General features: G+C 40.6%; 1 protein-coding gene across 1 annotated transcript; it reads right to left on the reverse strand.

The window, feature by feature from the left end:
- Positions 1 to 16969: 16969 nt before the first annotated feature.
- On the reverse strand, positions 16970 to 19648 carry LOC123129496 (uncharacterized; the record flags this gene model as incomplete). The annotated part of the gene is given in 3 exon segments (XM_044549642.1): positions 16970 to 17062; positions 17459 to 17579; positions 18751 to 19648. Coding segments are annotated over 3 exon segments (1041 nt in total).
- Between the last annotated feature and the right edge of the window lie 3094 nt (positions 19649 to 22742).

Consider the following 22742-nt stretch of genomic DNA (forward strand, 5'->3'; position numbering starts at 1 on the left):
TTCGAAATGTTTTGGTATGTCTTCTTGCATGGATGCACCGTGGGTGCACCGAGGTGGGGCTCAACCACTACTTTCCCCAAGTGGATATCATTTTTCAGGAATCCGAACAGATAAGGCATTTTGTTACTTAATTTTGATTTCATCCTAACCTGATTCATCTGAAACCCCCCTCAAGTATCTTCATGCCAACTCATAAGAATCTCACATGTGAGATACGATCTTCGGTCTTCATCACCGACCATCAATTTGCCGCACATATTCTTCAGCGTGTTAGTCTACAAGATGAGCACCTCGGTGACTTCCTTGCTGCCTTTGGGAGATCACCTCTCTGCGGAGAAGTCGTGCTCTCCTGCCCCTGCTTACCGCAGATGGAACATAACCTCGACCTCTTAATCGGTTGCTTGCATGGAGGCTTGTCACGTTGTCACGATTGCTAGTAGGCCTACCAGGTGGTCTCTTCCTGCTTGGATCACTTGACTTCCTCCTCTCACCGGTCCGCCTCCGATGGACATGCAGCCTGCTTTTTGCAGAGCAAACACCAAAACCAGACCCCCATGAGTTAATACTTTAACAAGGATACCATGTATTAATCATTTTTTAATACTTTTTAATACTTTAGTTGAATATATAAAATTGGTGTTGTTTTTTGCGGGAGTTGAATAATTGGTGTCAAGAATCCCATTTGTTTTCTGATACTGGGTTTAGTTAGTGCGTGGCTGATGATGTGCTGATGCTAGCTGCACTGTATCATTATTGTTTCCTAGATGCTGCACTCTACCATTGATCAGTGTGCATCTGGTTAATGATTTTCCTCTGATTGAGGGAAAAACTATAGCAAGTGGCTGACGCTCTCCGTAATTAAGGCTCGCTGCAGAGTTAGTAGCATGTATCAGTAGATTTGTGCATGTTATTTATTAGATATTCAGATACAGCGTGGATTGAAGAACATAAGAATTTTACTGTTGGATTTGAACAATTTTTCGCATCAATACCCACATGTAGTCAAAATGTGGCACTTAAACAAAAAAAATTACAAGAAGATAGCTGGAAGAAGTCGCAACGTGCGCACTGCATCAATGAAAAAACAACCATTCAACCAATTTGGATCTCTTACTAAATGATTGGGTTAAATACATTGAAGGTGCCTCAACTTTAGTACCCAAAGGCCAAAGTTGTAAAATACACGAAACTATGAAACTAGTGCCCGCGTGGTGTGCCAGCATGGCAGTGCCCCACCTGTCCGTGGCTAAGAGCAGGGAAGGCACTGGGTGGCCCGAGCGTGAGGAATTTTTTGTACAAAACCCCCTCATATTTTATTTAATCAAGCAGGAAAACCTCACAAATTAGAAAGAAAAAAAAATGCATGATAGATGATCGAACCTGAGCCCTATCACGGATTGCATTCTACGCAAAGGTTGTCCAACGTGCCATACACGGCAGTGGCGGAGCTACAGGGTGTCCAGGGTGGGCCGCGGCCCACCCTGGGATTTTGGAGCAACCATACCTATGGGTCTTTAACTGGGCCAGACAAAAAAGATGGCCCAATAACACTTACCTGTTGACTCGGGGATCAACGCAGCCACAGCCCGCAACCGTGCCCTCGTTCCACATCGAGCCAGGGGACAGCCGCCTCGTCCTGACGCCCTCCCAGAGCCGTGCCTTACGACGGCTCGCCGTCCTCGCCGGTCGCCGATTAGCCCGCCGGAGCCCAGCCCCCGATGAGGATCCTCTCCTTCCCGCCTCCCTGCGAGCTGCGTGTGTCCCTGTCCTGCGCGGCTGCGCCCCTGCCCCCGGCCTTCTGACTCCCCTGCAAGTGTAAGTGCAGATCTTGCTCCCCCCCTGTTTGTGTTGTTCGACGAGGGGATGAATTAAAATTGCCCTCTGTTATCAGGAGTGTGAGGAACTTGGTGGTCTTCTTGGCTGAGCAGTCAAGGCAATTGAAGCACCTCCAGTGGCTGGGCTTCCAGAACTCGGTATGACACTTGCACTTAAAGTTTATTTCTTAGATCGGTGTTATTCAGGTTCTGTTTTCATATATTTTTAACAGTGCAATGTATTCCCTTGTGGGCTTACCAGCTTACCAATTTTGATTCCCCAATTTCTGACTTAGGTTTTTTTTTGGCCGTGCTATGCTATCCTTTAGATGAACCGAACAGATGCATAATTTTGCACATCATTTCTACCTCAAATAAATTCTCAAGGTATGTAATATGATCCATATAGTATGTACTATGTAGGTTTCTTTATGCAAAACTTAGAATTAATTGAGAATTTTAGTGTGTAAGACCATATTTATATATTTCTATGTGATATTGGTAATTATTTAGAATGTTCACATGTTATACTTATCAAAAAAAAAGGGGGTGGACCACCCTGTTCTCAAACGCTAGCTCCGCCACTGATACGTGCAGTATATATTGCAGAGGTCAAACTCTATCTATTGCATGGCTATGCAAAAAGTAACTCTGGAGCACGGGCACATTGTGTCCTATTTTTTTTAAGTTCAAAGAAACGGATTTTTATAGCTAAAAAAATCTGAATTTTTTTATACATGCACACATAGAAGTGTAATATATCCGTGTGAATTTTCACCAATATATGTGCTTGTATGAGAGATAAAACAGATGAATACATGCAAAAAAAATCAGCTTATTTTTTTGCCATATTTTTTTCCATTTTTTGAAGGGTATAATATAACATAATTTTGAGCGAAAGTTGAAAGTCACTTAGAGCACATACATATGTTTTTGTGTGAAAACAATCAACTCATTTTGAAACTTTTAAGTGCTAGTTTTTAGCCTTAAAAACATGCTCAATGGCCGCCGTGCTCCAGAAATACGTTTTGGCTGCTATGTACCTCTTCAAGCGATTTTTTTTTATATATGGCGCCTCTATGGACCTGCACAAGTTTTACTTTCATTTTTTCAATCTTGTTATTATTATTTCTCATATTATTTTTACCGTTGAAAAAATAGAAATGGAAGAAAAAATTACAACTTCCATAATAAACTTAAAGAAAGTGTTAGTGCATTTGAAAAATGTTTAACATGTTTTTGGAAAATGTTTCACATGTATTGAAAAATTATAACCTGTATTTCAAAAATGTTTGTCTTGAATTAAAAAATTGGCAATGTGTATGTAGAAAAGTTCAATGTGTACTAAGAATTTATTATGTAACATTTTGAATAATTGTATTAAAAATGTCAACACAATACTTTTTAATGCATGTTGAATAGGTTACAAAATACAATGTTGTCAATTTGTTAATAATTAGGTATTTTAGAAATACAATGAAGATTAACAATAGTAGTGTGTGCTTGTGGTCCAGAAGTGAACATACATAAATTTACACAATAATTTCTAATATAGGTTGAATTATTTTAATCCCCATAATTTTTTTCAAAAGTTCATGTCTACCTCTTAAAAGTACGCAATAATTAAAATAGAAAAAAATCTTAAAGTAAAAAATAGTTGCATATTGTATTTTTATATGGGAAAATTTACGTCGCATGAAAATTAACAGGAACTTGAAGAAAAAAAAGATAGATAACACATTAAGAAAATTACAGAACGATACATGAAAAGTGTTTACATAGCTTTCTAGCTAAGAGATGAACCCGATGCATATTTTGGTCGAGTGGACAGATTAAGCCGTAGTTGACCAGGAGGTGCCAGGTTTTAAACCCCTCCATGATGATTTTTTTCATGTTATTTCTCATACTTGAGGTCTTTTCTATGTGATTAAATAAATATAAGGGGGTTTCTTAAAAAAGGTCCTCGCGCCTGGAGTACTCGGCACTTTCCCGCTCTCAACCACTTACAAATGGGTCACCGCCAAGCTGGCACGCCACGCGGGCTGGACATGTTCGGATACGGAAGGAGGCGCCGTATTTGCATGACCGGACAAGTTCGAGCATCAATTTCATGTATTTTACAACTTTAGACACCAAACTGACCGCGCACAGGATAAGTTGAGGCATCTCCAGTGTATTTAACTCTAAATGATTCTAACCTGGCTCACTATAAGCCGATATCGTTTTTCAGTAATCCCGACAGATAAGGCATTTTGTTACTTAAATTTCATTTCATCCTAACCTGACTCAACGGAAACTCCCTCAACTATCTTCATGCCAACTCATAAGAATCTCACATGTGTCATAACCATTTTCGGTCTTCATAACCAACCATCAATTTGCCGCAAGTATTCTTCATGTCGCATGTTAGTCCACAAGATGAGTACCTCGGGTGGCCTCCTTGCTGCCTTTGGGAGATCACCCCTCTGCGTAGAAGTTTTGCTCTCGTGACCCTACTTACTGTAGATGAAACATAACCTCGACCTCTTAATCGGTTGCTTGCATGCAGTGGCGGAGCCAGGATTGGCTGACGCCCCGGGCGAGAAACTAAGGGCTAAAAACTACCCTAAAAAAATTCCAGTTTCAAGGCATACGAAAGTGAATCTATATTGCACAACTGATAATACACCAAACATAATATTCAACGGCAATATTTGTTCCATGATGGGTTAACTAATAAAGCAAGAAAAATCAAAAGAAATATGTAGCGTATATAAATGATACAAAAGATTGATACAAAATCAATGGATTGGCTGATCTGAGCCTCCCATGCCTATATCTTCAATAGCAGAAGATGCTAAACCTTGAATATAATTTTTGAAATGCAAATCAATGCATAATATAGCAGGTAAAAGGAGTTAATGATAGATGCAAAATTTGAGAACTTACGTCTAGGACAAGGCAAAAGGCATCTGCGATTGCGATAACCTTAAAATCGCTTAATGAACTTGAAAAAATGAATTGAATGTCTTGTTTCGGTTACTCATCTTGCCTTCCTGTAAGATCTTATAGAAACAAAATTACTAAATGTCTAAATAGGTTTCCACATCTAACAATCAGTGGCATCTAGCAGTGAAAATCATCATTCAGTGACATCTACTAAAAAACAAAACAAAGGCATCAAGGCATCAAGGCATTAAGCAATACCTCTCTGCTCTGCTCAGTATTGCGGCTCAGCTCCTGGCAAACCAGCACCTCGCCGGACGCCAGGAAGAAGGGATCGAGCACCTCGCGGAGGCCAAGCCTCGCCGGAGTCGCCGCCACCGCGCCTCGCCGGACGCCAGGAAGAAGGGATCGAGCACCTCGCGGACGCCAAGCCTCGCCGGAGTCGCCGCCTCCACGCCTCGCCGGACGGAGCAGCAGCGCGCAGCGCGGCAGTGGCGCAACCTGACGCCCGCATGACCGCAGAAGGGATCGAAGGGGCGGGCAACGGACCGGGAGGGCAGGGACGGCTGGTCCTGGTCGCCTAGGGTTTGTCAAGTCAGGGGAAGAAGGGGCGGCTGGTTTCGTTCGTCCACCGTGCGGACAGGAAGCAGGCAGGGATGGCCTGGGCGCTGGGCGATTGGGCCAGTTAGCCGGGCTGCCTGGGCTTGGAAGTGGGCTGCGCCCCAGGCCGAACCAATTATATATAGGCTAAGAAAAATCCCACGCCCCAGGCAATGGCCTGGGCTGCCTGGGGCCCAGATCCGCCCATGCTTGCATGGATGATGTCATGATTGCTTGTAGGCCCTGCTTGGATCACTGAAAGCAACTGGATCATTTGTATCCTTATCTATCGGCAACACTAATTTGCTTCCGATGGACATTCAACCTGCTTTTGGCACAACGAACACCAAAACCAGTCCCCCATGAGTACAGTAATATGCTTCATGCATCAAGTTAGACACGGTCCAAATGCAATCACATTAACCCTGGGGCACATGCCCTCATGTCATAGCGGGCCTGAAAAGACCCAAGGCGTAGGAAAAAGCTCAGAAGCTAGGTATCGCTTATTGCGAGTGATACCAACAACGGTCATCTAGTCCGGACCATTAGCAGAGCTACTGTACCCCCAGGGCGATGTTGGGAATAGAGCTAGGGCAGTTTTGAGAGCCTTCCGTGAGGTTTTGAGAAAGTCCCATCCATTTTTTTTCTTTTATATTTTGAGTGTTTTTCTTTACAAGTTTCTGTCGATTATTTTTATTTTTTTTATCCATTTTATTTGATTTTTTCTTTCTCTTTTTTATTCTCCTGGTGTTTTTTTTCTTTTTCTTGTTTCCATTTTAAAATATATGTTGAGTATTTTTATTTCAAATACATGTTGAATGCTTTTCCAAATACGCGCTCAATATGTTTTTCATAAATACATCTTCACTGTTTTTTCAATGTTGCACCTTTTTTAACACTTGATGAACATTTATTATACACATATTGAACAATTTTTACATACATGTTAAAATTATTTTAATACATGATGAATATTTTTAATCTAGACAAGGAACATTTTTATAAATAAAGTTAGTACAAGAAAATATATATTTGCAATTATGTAAATAGATAAATAAACAAAAATATATAAACCCGAAATATAATTCTTAAATAAATGGACAACGATATTTGGCAACAGTGTGCCCGATAGAAAATTTACCTTACCTGTCGATCACCCGCCAGCTAACCAGGCCAATCACCCCGCCAGCTAACCAGGCCAAACACCCCGCCAGCTAACCAGGCCGACCACCTCGCCAGCTAACCAGGCCGATCGTTGTACAAGGCCCAACAAAAAATGCCATCCCCCCACGACGCACTTTCCAGATCGCAACTTTCCCCCACCCCCCTTACCTTCCACGCAAGTATACCCTCCCCACCAGCCACCCGCCCCTCCCCCCTACACAGCTGCTCAAAATCAACACCAAAGACCTACCCCTCCTCCAGATCTGGATCAAACAAGAGCAGATCATCAGGGGAGCGGTGGAAATTACCAGGGATACGGCGAAGAAATCACCAGGCAACATCACCTCACCCTGGTAAGAATCAAAGACTCATCCAAAAATCTCCAAAAATTTTTGCTTAATACAAAGACTTACCCCACCCCCACCAGACCCCCTCCCAATCTGTGCAAAAATTACCATCCTTTCACCACTAGAAAAACAGAATAAGCAGACTTCTCTCATAATTTTGCCTATTGCAGTGAGTTACCAATCAACTAAGTGCAAAATTACCAGCCCCCCGTAGTTTTTGTTACCAACTTCATGCAACAAAACAGAGTACCCAAAAAAATACCCCATTCCCCTGCTACACTAAACATAGATTTTGTGTTCTACCATGGAAAAATAAAGACAAAAAAAAGAGAGAGGAACCTTTATTAACCACAAAAATCATTCTCTCATACAATGGAAGATGCATTGCAAAAAAGGTACATTTTTCAGTCTACAAGAATGTTATACTGCATGAAGTAATCAAGTTATCAATCTGTACATAGTAAAAGTTATCATCGACTTTAGCTAAGTACTAACATTGGATAAAGAAAAGTGTTGCCTTTTAATGGAGATGCTCATGTCGTACTGTAAATTCTCCTGTTTAGTGTTCTTCCCAATCACCCCTGCGATTCTTGCCTTTAGACACCTATGTAAAGAGTAAAACAAAACAACGAGTTTCAAAAAAAGAGTGAACACGTGTAAATGTGTACTAACGTGCAAACGTGAAAACAAATCAAGCAGGAGTAGATAAATGGATGCTAGCAGAGGATATAATGCAGAGGATGGAGGAGGGGGTAGAATGCATGAAGAAGGCGATGCAGCGCGCACACCAATCAGCAATTCAGCATACCCAAACATCATGGGGACAGGTAAAATTACCAACATTACTGTTTACATATCATCATGGAATGAAAAAACCAGTCTTATACTTTACTATTGAAGTGGGTTTGAAACCTACCAGCATTGGTGCACACATATTACCAGGTCCAGAAAATGCAAATTACCAGGGTTTTTTAGGCATAAAGAATAGTTTACTATTGAAGTGGGTTTGAAACTTACCAGCATTGGTGCACACATATTACCAAGTCCAGAAAATGCAAATTACCAGGGTTTTTTAGGCATAAAGAATAGTTTACTATTGAAGTGGGTTTGAAACTTACCAGCATTGGTGCACACATATTACCATGTCCATAGGATGCAAATTACCAGGGTTTTTTAGGCAGAAAATAATGCTTTACTATTGAAATTGGTTTGTAAAATGCCAGCATTGGTGCACTCATAATACCAGGTTCAGAGTATGCAAATTACCAGGGTTGTTTAGGCATGAAAAAGAAAGATACATTCACCGAATCTTCAGAAAACTACCATGATGGAAAACTGTTATTTATCATGTAATATTCTACTAATCTACCAGGCCAAAATGCAGGTGCTCGGGCAATCAGCGCAAACAACAGCTTGCCCAGTGGTGGAACAAGTGCACATAGTGTTGGAACAAATGCAAGCACAGGAGCTGGGAGCCTTGGAGAGCAGACAATAAGTGAACCAGCAACTCCAGAATCTGCTGGGATCGATGCTGATATGGAAGGCAACAACATGGAGGCATATTCCACACCTAAGCCACCTTTGCAAGGGACAAAATTTGACACCATGGAGAGCGCACGTGACCACTACAGCACCTACGCGCGCAGAACTGGCTTTGCAATTAGGCAGCAATTTAAGAAAGAGAGGGTTGATGGAACTATAAGCAGGGTGCTACTAGTTTGTACAAAATATGGCAAACGACGCAAGGACAGGGATGAGCTGCAAGATGTGGAAAACCCAGGCAACATTGTCAAGAAGAGGAAAAAAAGAAAGTTGTTAGGATTAAATGTGAAGCGCACATGTACCTATCCCACGATGATGCATGGTGGACTGTTGACCGTTTTGAGGACACCCACAATCACCCCCTGATCAAAAAGCCTTCCCTAACAAAATTCTTATCATCACATCGGTACATTCTGAAGGAGGAGCAGGACTTCTTGAGGGTTCTGCACGGATGCAACGTTGAGACTGCGAGGCAGATGCAACTGATGTCATGGTTCTACGGGAGCACTAAAGACGTACCCTATATGACACAAGACATTGCTAATCAACGAGCTAAGTTTCGCTTAGAGCACCGCCACAAGGACGTTGGGAGCATAATTGCATACTTCCAAGAGATGAGGGCCAAAGATTCATATTTCTACTAGAGAATCAAACTTGATGATGAGGACAGGGTTGAGAACTTGTTCTGGATAGATGGCGCATCACGCAGGGCATATGCAAAGTATAATGACTGTTTGTCGTTTGACACGACATACATGACAAACATGTATAAGATGCCGTGTGCACCATTCATTGGAATTAATAACCATGGTCAATCCATCCAGTTTGGGTGTGGCTTCATTCGAAATGAACTAAAGGAAAACTTTGTCTGGCTGTTTAACACATTCCTCCATGCAATGGGTGGTGTTGCCCCTAAAAACATCATCACAGACCAGGACTTTGCAATGAGGAATGCAATCGACGAGGTCTTTTTGAACATAATACACAGAAATTGCCGCTGGCATATAATGAAGAAGGCGCAGGAGAAACTTGGAAAACTTATGGCTGATGATAAACCACTAAACAGAGCGTTCAAAGACTGTGTCGACAACAGCTTGACTGGTACGTACCTAATCTGTTGACCCATTTTAATTACCATGCAGCAAACTTGAGAAGCCATATAAATATATGTGATGCACAAGTTACCATGCGTGGGTCTACACAAGTTACCATGATGTAGTTGGCTATATTACCAGGGGGCAGTCACATATGTTGATACCAACTTGTGGTTTAGGAAAGTTACCAGATCTGGAAAAACTGTTCAATAAAGTTACCATCTAACAACTAAGAAAAGTTACCAGCATACTTGTACTTTAATTACCAATGATTGTGTATGATGTTGTAATTGTCTAATGTTTTGTGTATCACAGAGGAAGAGTTTGAAAACAAATGGTGGGCAATGATGGATGAACATGGCCAGATCGACAACGAACATTTTCAATGGTTGTGAGAAAATAGGAAATGTTGGGCCCCAGTGTACTACATGAAGCATTTCTTTCCATTCTTGCAGACAACTGCAAGGAGCGAGGGATTCAATATTGTGCTCAAGAAGTACGTGAACCCCAACAACTCATTGATTGAATTCGCAACTCAATACACTGCAATCTAGGAGAAAGTAATGGTGGCTGTGGCGAAAGAGCAAGTGGACACCATTTACAAAGAGGCAGACATGTATTCCTTGAACCCAATCGAGTTATAGATGCGAGGGATATACACGCAAAATCTGTTCTCCAAGTTCCAGGTAGAGATGAAGCTAAAGACTGCTTACGGATGCGACACTTTGCAATATGGAACCTTCAGGATGTGGTCGCTCCGAGGCATACTACCAAAGTATGGGGATAGGGACTACCATGTGCAGGCGAACAAGGATGAAGGGGTATACTCATGCACTTGCTGCAAGTTTGATCGCGATGGGCTATTATGCGCACACATACTACAAGTAATGGAACAGATTGGAGTCTACGAGATATCAAGGAGGTATATCCTGGATAGGTGGACATGGGATCCAGAAAGAGGATCTTGTTCAGCCTGATTACCAACAGCCAACAGTTAAGAAGGGTATGAAAGAGGAAGGAAAAAATATCATGAGATATACATCTATTCTGAATGATTTCAAGGAACAAGCAAAAGACGCTTGCACTACTGATGAAGGGATGGCATTGGCAAGGAAACATGTTAATGCTTTCAGAGACGACATGGATGCACTAAAAAAGAGGCAGCTAAAGAAAGCAAGAAAGGAAAAAGATGAGCGAAAAGAAGCACAAATGTTTTCTTCACCACCAGAGACTAGTGCCACTGAAGATGTCCCAATAGCGCATCAAGGAAGCATTCCTGTCACACATGTGTCTGGCAATATTTTCCAGTTCCAAGGCTCACATGCCGAGGGATCCCAATCATCAAACACAAGAGTGATACTAGACCCACCAAAGTCTACTACGAAAGGGCGTCCAAGAGAGAAAAGATTCCAGCACCCATTTGACATTGCAAAGCCAAAAAAAAGAGTAAGTGTAGAGTTTGCGGGTCGACAGAACATGATAAACGCAAATGTACCTCACCCATCCCACACTGAGAAATGCAAGTTAGATGGGCATTGAAATGCAAGTTAGAGATTTTACTTACCAATTTTACCCATTTTATTGTGTAAAACGGTGTCGAGACACCATGTAATGAAAAGTTATCAGCACTGAAACATGTAAGTTATCGTCCAGAATGTAATGTGGATTTTCATAAATGAGAATGAGATTAGTCATCGTTCTTTGTTTGTGAGCAAAATGTTATGACACAATGAAAAAGAAAGTTATCATCACCTGTTATAGTATGTTATCAGCATTGACTATCATAATTATCAACAAAAAATGTATAAAAAAGATAGTAATCAGCCCAAAAAAATGTATAAAACTATCATCGTTCTTAAACATAAAACTTATATTGGTGCAAATTTCTCACATCAATTACTCCTTATTGAACAAGTGATAGCGCCATTGCGTGCATTTGTTAAGAGGATGGTCCAGCCACATGCTTGTCAATATCTTTCTCAGCGCCGGGATCTGCTCCTTAGTTATTGTCGGGATATTTTTACCATCCCAGAACTCCAAGATCTTGAACGCGAAGAAACCGCAATCAGTGCTGTAAGAAAAAGATGTGTTAAAAAGCAAAATAAGATAAGCAAAAAGCTGAACAAACTTTTAAAATGCTACACTACTAAGTTACCAGGTATTTAGTTGAAAAAAAATGATGGAGTACTAGCCAAAAAAACTAACCCATTGTCCTGTTTGAACACATCGATGTACACAAGATCATAGTCTTGGATCTGCTTACTCGAGTCCTTGTACGCAATCAACCAGGCTTTTTTAATGCCATTCATAAGGTTCGTCGCATGTGTGATGAGCGAAGGGCTATCTTGTGGACGAAGAGAATCAAGAACTTCAAATCGTTTTGCCTTGAGATTAAGGCATAAGACATACCAATGCCCGTCCTTTGGTAGAGGTCCCAACTTTTGCAGTGTTGGAAACAGTAGCTGTTAAAAAAATGTGAACACATGAACACAAGAAGTTATCAATGCATTTACAGTTAAAAAGGCAAAGTTATCAGGACACTGACGACATATGTTACCAGTAGGCATAGATGAAAGTTACCACAGAAAAGTAACATAACTAGGTACCAGCTAAAATTCTTTAATGGTACGATGTCTGACAAAACCAAAATAAGAGCCTGATAAAATTGCCTGTTAGACCAACTAAAAAACAGCTTGTACGATTTAAAAGAAGAAAAGTATGTAGTTTACGTAAAAAATTGTACCAGATTTTGGTGACTAAGTATGTAGTTTGCATCACGACGGAAATGTTTGATTAGGAATTTGCTCGTCATATCATGTATGAGAAGATATACTGGCAACAACCATGGAAAAATGATCTTTCCTGAGGGTACAGAATCAGAAAGAGTTCGGATGTTGAGCTCTGCAATATTATTCGAAACTTGGCCACCTTCTATCACACTATTAGCGAGCTCCTCCAATGTGACCCATCGCCCATCGATGTCAATAACCCTAATACTGAAAAGCAAACAAAGAAAAAAAATAGTATATAAGCAAATGTTTTGCCGATGAGGGGTTAAAATACTAGAGAAAAGGAAAACAGTAAATGTCATTACTGTTTTATCTTGGAGTCAACTGAATCAGTGGTGTGCTTGATAACTTCTGCGTAAATAACCTCTTCAAGTGCAGATGCTGTGAGGCCACAATATGGAGGCAGAAGGAACTGCGATGGGCGGCTTACCCTAACTTTCCGAATGTAAGATTTAGGAGTCACACTGGCTGAATGATTACCATAGGGAGGTTGAATAACTGGTGTAGCAAATTCAGGGCTGGTGGGGTAGTCTAGAAGAAAAGTGAGGGGAGTTATCAGAGTTGGGAATGGTGGAAAGAAATATTATGAGGAAACAAAAAGAAAAGAAGTTATCAGAGTTTAGAACAGTAAATTATCAACATGGAGATAATGATGTTATCAAGGTTGGCAGTAGGAAAGAGTTTGTTAAATAAAATATTCCTATCAGTACCTTTTACAGAACTGTAATTTGCTTTTGCTCTAACAGTGGAACGTTCGACTTCTTCAACCCACATAATTACATCGTCGTCTTCAACATCCGCATCATAAACTCGAAATCGACGCTCTTCAAAAAGTTGCGATCAGGTCAGTTTGTGAACTGACAAAAGGAATGTCAAATATATGGAAAAACAGCTAAAGAATAAAGTGATAGATAGTACAGAATGATGATAGAATTACTGTAGAGAGAAAAAGGGAAGAAAATAAGGGGGGTCAGGATAGTTAAAGGGGCAGCATAAAATGTATTAGAATGGTTTGTCTGTGCATGCAGGGAAAGGAAGGGGAGGGGTGTATTTACAACATCAATAAAGGAAACAAAAATGGTTGGAGTTATCAGCATGGTGATAGCAGAAGTTATCAGGGTATGAACACAAAAGTTACCATCTTAGTAACTAGTTAGCAAAAAAAATAAGAACATGTAGGTATCTACTTAGAACAAAAAAATACTAGCACAAAATTCGCAAAAAGTAATCATGGTGAAAGTTCCCATACGATAAAAATGGTAAGCTGGAAAACAAGGTACAAATATCTTTCATGTAGGACGATGTATTTATCAGTTAAAAGTAGAGCGATACAATTATCAGTCATATGTTAGCATGGTGATAGCATAAGTTACCACACAAAAGGTTGAAGTTATCAACATGGTGATAGCAGAAGTTATCAGGGTATGATCACAAATGTTACCATTCAATTAACTAGTTAGCAAATAATTATCAGTCGGATGTTAGTAAAAGTTACCAGGAAAAATGAACAATAATTTATTTAAGGACAGTATAACTGAACCTAAACGGAGCTTTCTCGCGCGTCCACGCTTTTAGCCGTTCGATTTCGTGGCTGGATGCTTGCTGGCCGTATGATACTCCCCTCTCGCGCGTGGGCTTGCTCTTGGGCCAACTGTCTCGCGCTTGGGCCTTCTTGGACCAACTGTCCTCTGGGCAGCTTCTCCGGAGACCAAATCGAAGCCATATCGTTATCCTATATGATATACGTCCGATTCCGGATGGACGGTCGTCGATGTTCCCTCCCATTCTACCCTGACCTGGACTCTCGTTCAGTTCCCACCTTATCTCCATCTCCCTCACCCACAACACAGGTTGCGCCGCCGCCGTTGTCGCTTCCTTGGGCTTGTAGCTCCTCATGGCACAGTCTTCAACCACCTTGTAGGAACGTTGAATCCATCTCCGCCTAGCCGCCGCTGTCCTCGTTCTCCTGTCTTTCTTGTGGCGTCGGCGAGCTCCATCCCTAGATCGGTGGCGCACTACGCCCATCAAGAATTCTACGCCATATCTGAAGTCGTTGGCGCGGCACGACCAGATCGACCATGATCAAGCAGTTAGCCGGAGGGCGGAAGTTGGGGTTGTTTCAGTTGGGGGTATGTGTTCTGACCTCGTCAGCTTTGGTTAGCACATCAGATAAGGAACGCGGGTTTACCCCCACACTGGAGGTTTGTGCTGCTAATTATCTGCACTTGATGCTCTTATTTAAGATACTGGTCAGGTAATCATCCTGTATACTGTCATAACTTTGTAGATAAAATTAGGCCTTCCCAATACTAACAAAGTTGTTGATGGGTGAATAAATCATTACGATTAATCTTTAAGTATGGTTGTTATTGCGACTAGATTCTTCCCTGATCTTCGTGCAGCATGTCTCAGTAGCCCCATCGTCCGTTATTAGCTACAAACCGTTGTTTCCACTCAGGCAGATTAATGGATGCACGTGTCACGTGTGAAACCGATTGACATTCCAAGTGAAGTTGACAGTGAAGGGTATATGTTCTCCACATGCAAAATTACTACAGTGTGATGTTTGTTGCTCTCCTTATTTTTCTAATCATTATGCACTGTCTTTTGATGCGTCAAAATTACTAATATCCTATGTACACACTTCATTGTTGTGCTAGGAATAGGATGGATGTGGTGGTCCACTTGTTGATTTTGATGGGAACATTGTTTGGAAGAATGACACACATGATCAGAAAATTACTGGATGTGTACAAACAAATAAAATTCGTGGATATTTGAGGGATATTTGGTTATGGTATGTCATTTAGACTTGTCGAATTTAATCATACTTGTGCTGTATGAATTATGATGGGTTCACTGCATTCTACGGTGTGAATGAAATGCAAACTTTTCCATTACCTTTGGTGCCCCAGGTGGTTCTCATATGATCGTTTGGGGGATTCTTGGAGGATAGATATATCCATAATTGTGATATTACTATGATATTTGTATACCGCATGATTGTGGACAATGGTGCACCTGAAGATGCACATCCTGGTACAAGGTCGTCTAAGAAACTAGGGATGTCCATGGATATATCAGTCCTAATATGTCTTAGATTCAGCATTTGGCTCGGACATATGGAACACAAGACCACTCCAACTAAGTCCAGATGGTTTATAATTGGACTCCACCGATCATTACGCAACTCCGGTATTTCTGCCTTTTCATTCTGATCTCATTTGACAAGTTCTGAGGTGATTTTCTGCCATGGATAGTTTTACCATTTTTATAATATTTCTTTTGATAACTACATCTTCATACTCATATCTATTACTTGATTCCACAAACTATGAAGAAATAGATAATTTTATATGTGCGGGTGATTTCTTTCTGCCATGAATTACCAATTAACACTATGGATGAGTTGATTTGTGGTGTACTGTATTCTGTACAATTCAGTACTTTCCTGATGCAATCGAAATGCCTCAATTGAATGTAGAGAGGTCTCTGATGGCAGATTTAAATAGTCCAGATTCAGACCTAGACATGTGTGATTCCATGTAGTATATAATTTTGCACCCATGCATACAATGTCAAATCTGACCACGTTTTCATCCACACGTGCATGTTGATAATCCATAGCAGAAACAAAAATGGTATTAAAGATCGATTACATTTTTTTCTCCTTTGTGAACTTAGTGTATACTATTTCTTTGTATATGTTACTTCCAATAATCTCACGGGTCATGGCTACACCAAATAGAAATAACTCTCGTGCAGAGAAGATGTTTCAACTGATTAATCAACTACATAAAAATGTTGTGTCCTACCTAATTGATCTCTATATGCCTATATCTCCACAATACATAAGAAAACCTCCACCAAAGTCCCTTTATCTGATAAATTCAATTCTCTTCGCTCAATATGTTATTTAACTTGCAGGCCTTTCATTACTAACAAATATATATAGTTCTTGATAAAAATATCATGCAAATTTACTTTAATTAATAAAAATTGAACTTTCATGTTTCATGCTCCATATATTTATAGAAATACTCTTACCATTGTATTGTCAAAATAGACGGGCGCGGCAACGCGCGCCATCATGATCTAGTAATCACGTATAATACATCCACACACCAGGCAACATAAAAAGTAAAAGAGCGCAAATGTGAAACAAAAACACATAGTTCATTACATAGCACACATGCAAAAGCATAAGTCATTACATGTGAGAGGGGGGGGGGGAGGTTGTCCATACATAAGATAAAAAGAGCATGCATATACACACAAGGATCAAACTAAAAGCGTAAAAAAGGTCTTCAAAAAGCAGACATCCATCCTATCACTCTTTTGTGATAAAGCGACGACACGTATATGCCTTCACTTACCAAGGTCAGCAGGCTCAGATCCTGAAAACGGATTGGAGTCAATAGGATTATCTTCTACATTCTTTAAATCTCGTGGTGCTGCCGCCATATGATCAATTGGGGGTGCTGCTGCTTGGTCTTGGGGAGCATTGTTAACTGTTGGGGCCACTGCTGGTGCTTGAGTTGTCGAAACAACCGTTGGGGGCGGTGTTGGTACTGCAGCTGGAACTGCGGTCGTCATAATAATATCTGGTCCAGGCGGTGTGGGGCCAAAATCTAGGCCAAGAGAGCAAGATGGTGGGGTGAAATCCCAGTAGGCCCTATCAACAACAACATCTTCTACATCTGCAATGATGCTGAATTATTGGGCAGCGACTTGGTCATCCCCAGGTTGAGCTTAAACAAACACTGCATCTTCAGTTTCAACTGGTTCTGCCACATTGGATTGGGAAGATTCAACTTGAGCTTGAACAACACGTGGTATTTTGACAGGAGCTTGGTCATCTTCAGCTACAGCAGCGGTCATTGGAGGAGCAATTCCTTGAACTTGATGAGCAGAAGTTTCAGCTACGGCAGCGCTCGTTGAAGGAGCAATTCCTTGAGGTTGATCAGCAGAAGTTTCAGCTACAACAGCGCTCATTGGAGGAGCAATTCATTTAGGTTGATCAGCAGAAGTTTCAGCTTCAGTGCCAATAACAACATTGGCAATTTCTTCTACCACTTGAGTAATAGTGGCTGCTGCCGCGAGCTCATCCACAGCTCCAAAACCAGCATCTGGTGAATTCCTCACAGGGGCATTATCTTGCACAACAACTTTGGAGAACTGACCACGGGGAAGTCTTCAAAATCATCTTTCGCGTCCTTGGGAGCAAAACGAGGAGAAGACCTAGTTGCAACTGCAAGTGTAGAAGACTTCTTAACCTTCCTCACAGTAATCTTGGTTTTCTTGCTGCACACAAAGAAAAATAAACATGGACATCAACAGCTTATAAAAACAGTAGTTACCAGCTTATATTATCATTAGTTATCAGATTATATTTGCATACAACAACTAAAAATAACATTAGTTACCAGCTTATATTGACAGAAGTTAACAGCTAAAAAATAACTTTAGTTACCAGCTTGTATTCAAATTATTTGACAGCTTAGGGCCATATTTATCCACATAATGCAAAAAATCAACATCGTCACGAATCATTAATGAAGATGGTAACTATGAAGATAACAAAGTTACCAACAAATTTATCATGCTAAAAAAACAGTAAATATTGTAAGAGCTTTGACTATAAAAACTACCAGTCATTCCCATACAGATTATGATGCCACGCATAAAAGAGTTAAATTATCGGTATATATTCACCTAATTTACAACTAAAAAATAAACAAACAGAGAAAATCATTTAGATATCATATAGCAAGGAAAAATAACATTCATAATCACCTGCGTGACGTTTCAAACGAGTCAACATCTGCCGAAGAACGCGCAGGATTAATAGGTATCGCCTCAGACGTGACACCCACACTGCTAGACCGCGTTTGCTGAAGGTCGGCAACACTAATAGATGGAGCATTCGAACACCTGATAAGTTATTATTTGAAAAAGGATATAGTGCACGTGAGAAAAATGTTACCGTAGACAAATAACACATGCTTACCAGCATATAACTACTAAAATTATCATGTAAACAAAGTTAAACTACATATTGTTCAAATAAAAAACTGAAGTTATTATCGTGAAAATAGCTACTGAAAGTTATCAGCCTTACCATGATATAATTACTATCCTTTCTAGAAAAAAACACAAGCTTGATAAAGAATAGAAACTATCCAGACATATTTACTTCTAATTATCAGAAGCTAGGTGCTAGGAAAAGTGATAACACAAAAGAGTAACAATAAGTAAGTATGTACACAAAGAAAAATAAACATGGACATCACCAACTTATAAAAAACATTAGTTACCAGCTTATATTAACATTAGTTATCAGATTATATTTGCACACAACAGCTAAAATATAACATTAGTTACCAGCTTATATTGACAGAAGTTACCAGCTAAGAAATGCAATATAACAAATGAAAATAAAAAGAAATCAACTAGCAGATGATAAGAAACTCACTTGCGAGGATGTTGCTTCTTCCGCGTGGGATTGGCAATTACTGAGTTAGTGCCCTTATCAGGGCCTACAATGCCAAGCTCATTGATGACTATTGCCTTGATAGAACGATGTGTATCATCCAACAACGGCTGGTTAGAAACAGTTGTACCAGTGGCCATGGGCGGAGAAGGTAGGCGTAATTTCTTGCGACACCTGAAATATTGCTTTTCCAAGTTACGGACGAGAGAAGAACTGCACCTCTTCACAGAAGCATCAACAACAGCCTCGTTTTGAGTATCCGTCATATCTGGCTGGTTATGCAATCCATCACTAGATACATTCCCGGAACGTGCATTAAGCATAATCTGAGACTCGAGAGGCTGATCGGTTCCTGTAGTAGCAGTTGCATCAATTCCGGCTGACCTTACCGACACATTGGCAGTTGCAAACATGGTTGCACCCACATCTGCATTCGCTGCGCCACTACCTGAAGCATCATGGGCATTCGGTCCAGCACTACCCCCACTACCTGAAGCCTCATGGGCGTTCGGCCCACCTGAAGAACCATGGTAATGAACGTGAAAATCTAGATCTTCGTCAGAGTGACCATCACCGCCACCATCACTATCCTCATGATCAGAATCTGAAACTTCGACAGCTTGCTTGCCGGTATCTTTTACTTCACGCGAGCGGGATGCAGGACGGGTGCTTGCAGTCTTCTCGACAGTCTTCCCAGCAGCAGAAGATAAACCCTTTAGTTGGTTCTCTAACACATGGGACATACATGAGCTGTCTTCGTCATCCAAGGACATGAACTCGTTAACAAGACCACCCAGGAGGCCAACCATGCCAGACGAAAAACGACCCACAATAGCAGAAGCTTTAGCAAGTTTCTGATAGAAAATCACGAATGAAAAAACAAATAATCAGGTTGTGAGAGACATTAAGTACCATGCAAAAACAACTAAAAATACCACACAAAGATAAGTTAAAATGAAGTTATTCCAAAGTGAGAATCTAAAAAAATAAAAAAAAGTCACCATCCTAAAAACAGAACAAGTTACCAGGTCTTTATAACAATATTTACCAGGAAAAGGAAAACAAAAATACCCAAACGCACTAAAATGATTAAAAATACCTGTTCAGAACAGTTTTGCGGTGCATGAACACGCATGAATTTATCTAGACCTTGTAAACCACCAAACAAGCAATAGTCTTGACCATATTGGGGCTTAAGCTGAAAAAAATATGATAAAAAATTAAGATCTTGATAAAAAAGATGGCAATACATAGAAGGTAAGAAAAATGACGAATGGGAAATCACCGGTAATTTCCCATAAGAAAGCTTGTCCCTCTGGACATCCATCCGGAGAACTTTCGATGCCAACTCATTCGTCCACGGATTAATTGCAAAAGGACCATTAGGCAATATGATATCAAGGCCAGTTAAGTCAATATCATCTATATACAGAAGCTGGAAAAATAGAAAAGGTCGTTACAATCTAGCTGTTTGGCGGAATAAGACGTACAATCCAAATATAATGGGAACAAAAAAAGAATAGGGGGACTAACATTGTAGAATATGAGGCAACCCGTCGTAGGCTTTCCTTTTGAAAGGGCTTTGTGAAGCTGATCCGCAATAAATTTGCACCAGTTGAGGTTTTTTACATTGCCAATATTTTGCTGCGAAAAAAAAGAAAGCACATGAAACCTAGAGGAATGTATGCACACAAGTTAGCAGGGGACATAAGTAGATACTTATAACACTGTTAAAGCATTGAATCACCAAGTACATAAGCACACAATTACCACATTATTGAGAAGTAAGTCAAAATTACCATATTGCAAGGCATACATAAATTATCAGGTGCATTACTAAATAATTACCATACTTTCAGAAAAAGTTATCAGGCACATTACTACATAATTACCACACCATCAGAAAAAAGTTATCATGTGCATCACTATGTAATTACTACACCCTCATAAAAATTTATCCGGTGCATTACTATATAATTACTACACCTTCATATAAAGTTATCAGGTGCATTACTACATAAATACCACACTTCAGATCACAGGAAAATCAAAGGGACGGAAGTTACCACACTCCAAAAATCAGGGTAAGTTATCAAAGTGCATATGTGCATAATCATCAGACTAAGAAGCAAAAAATTACCAGGTAGAAAATCAGAAAAGAAAAGCGATAAAAAGCATGAACTAGAAAGATAGCCAGATGTTCTTACCAACATAGGATACCATCTGGTGCTGATCTTGTTCGAAGTCGTCGGCGCCATCACGGTGCTGGCAGCAAGCACAAGCCACAAGCGCTTGAAATTGTCGTCATGACGGTTAGTGCTCAGGATAAGGTTTAATACATCCATAGTTTTAGGAGCATGTCCAAGATCACCAAAAAGATCTCCCGCAAGCTCAAGCTCTGCATCTGTAGGAACCTTGAAATCCACCGCAATATCACCTCGGGGCACACCCATTATACGATGCACAGACTCTTCACTGACCGGTAACCTTCCGCGACCGGGTACAACAACCTCACGGGAATCAGGGTCGTATAGACCAGCAAGCCATTGAGAAAGCCGATTTGAACAGATTATCACACTTGATATTCCGCAGACTAGTGAAATCCATGTCATCGATCGCGGCCATTCTCTCATCTGACATATCCTTACAGGCAGTCACAAGAGCACTAGGAGAAGCCCTATTCCGATCTGCGGGAGGCTTATGCTTCTTTAAGGGGTTCACCTCCTCAAAGTCATCATCTAATTTGCGCTTCCTTGGCATCTTGACTTGACACACAAGAATAACAAAGAGAAAAAGTGAGCATAAAGGATGCATAGCTGTTGAATTAATAGTCACATACATATTCTTATGATACATTGGTAACTTGTGAACATACAACAAGATAACTCATCCATAATAGAGAAGGATGAAAAAAAGGACATGTCTGCTTCTACTAGATATTGAATACCTGATTTTTTTGCTTACGATACACCGATAAAATGTATGTATCAGGCAAGATAACTTATGCAAAATAAGGATGGCAACAACTTACACACAAACACATATATTGGACATCACATCACTAAGTATTAAAAAATCAGTGACATGATAAATTTTACAGTGGACTCCTGATAAATTATTCACACCACTGATGGTAATATTCACAATTAAAGTTCAGGTAAGTTAAATGATGGCACATCCATCAGTTAGAAACACAAAATGCATCATGAAACGAGACACCACTGGTAGTGCTAGAACAAACAATCCATCATGACAATCTAAACACAACGAGATGAACTGCATATAAAACACACAAACAGTATGGGATTATCATCAGCAACCTAATTATACTGGTGGTAATTCAATGCCTTCACTGCAACCATAAGAGCATGATAAAACGGAGCCCAACATAGATACAGAGTGAGGAGATTCGTTGTAAAATCCCCGCACCAAACCCTACCGGCGACCAAAATAACGGCAGAAATCATCATAGGATAACGCCGTCGAATCATGAACGGAGATATAATGGTTATGCATCTAGAGAAAACCCTAGAAATCAGAATCAAGCCGCGTAGCAGAAGGGATCAGTTCAAAAATTACGGCAACTACCCACGAAATCAAAAACGGCAAATTAAGCATTAAAACGATGTGCATGTGAAACAGGGACTAACAAATAGCAAATGCACCATGAATTGAACGTATTGGGCGCATTCCTCGTCTGTTCTAACCTGCGACCAATACGACGAACATCCCGCCACTAATGGCGTCAAGAAACAGAGCACGAACTACTCGGGCGGATGTGGGGGGAGGGGGGATTGAGTCGAGACTAACCAGTGGAAAAGAACACTGGCGTCGAGAATCGACCGGAGAAGGAGTCGCCGCTCGCCGTCGACAGATAGAGAGAGCGCGGGCGGAGCGGCCAAGAACCAAAGAGCGGAGCAGAGCGTGGTTGCCAAATGAATTGAGGGAGTGGTGGGGGAGGAAGGAGTTAAGTC

This window comes from Triticum aestivum, chromosome 6A (assembly GCF_018294505.1).
Source record: "Triticum aestivum cultivar Chinese Spring chromosome 6A, IWGSC CS RefSeq v2.1, whole genome shotgun sequence".
Lineage (NCBI taxonomy): Eukaryota > Viridiplantae > Streptophyta > Magnoliopsida > Poales > Poaceae > Triticum > Triticum aestivum.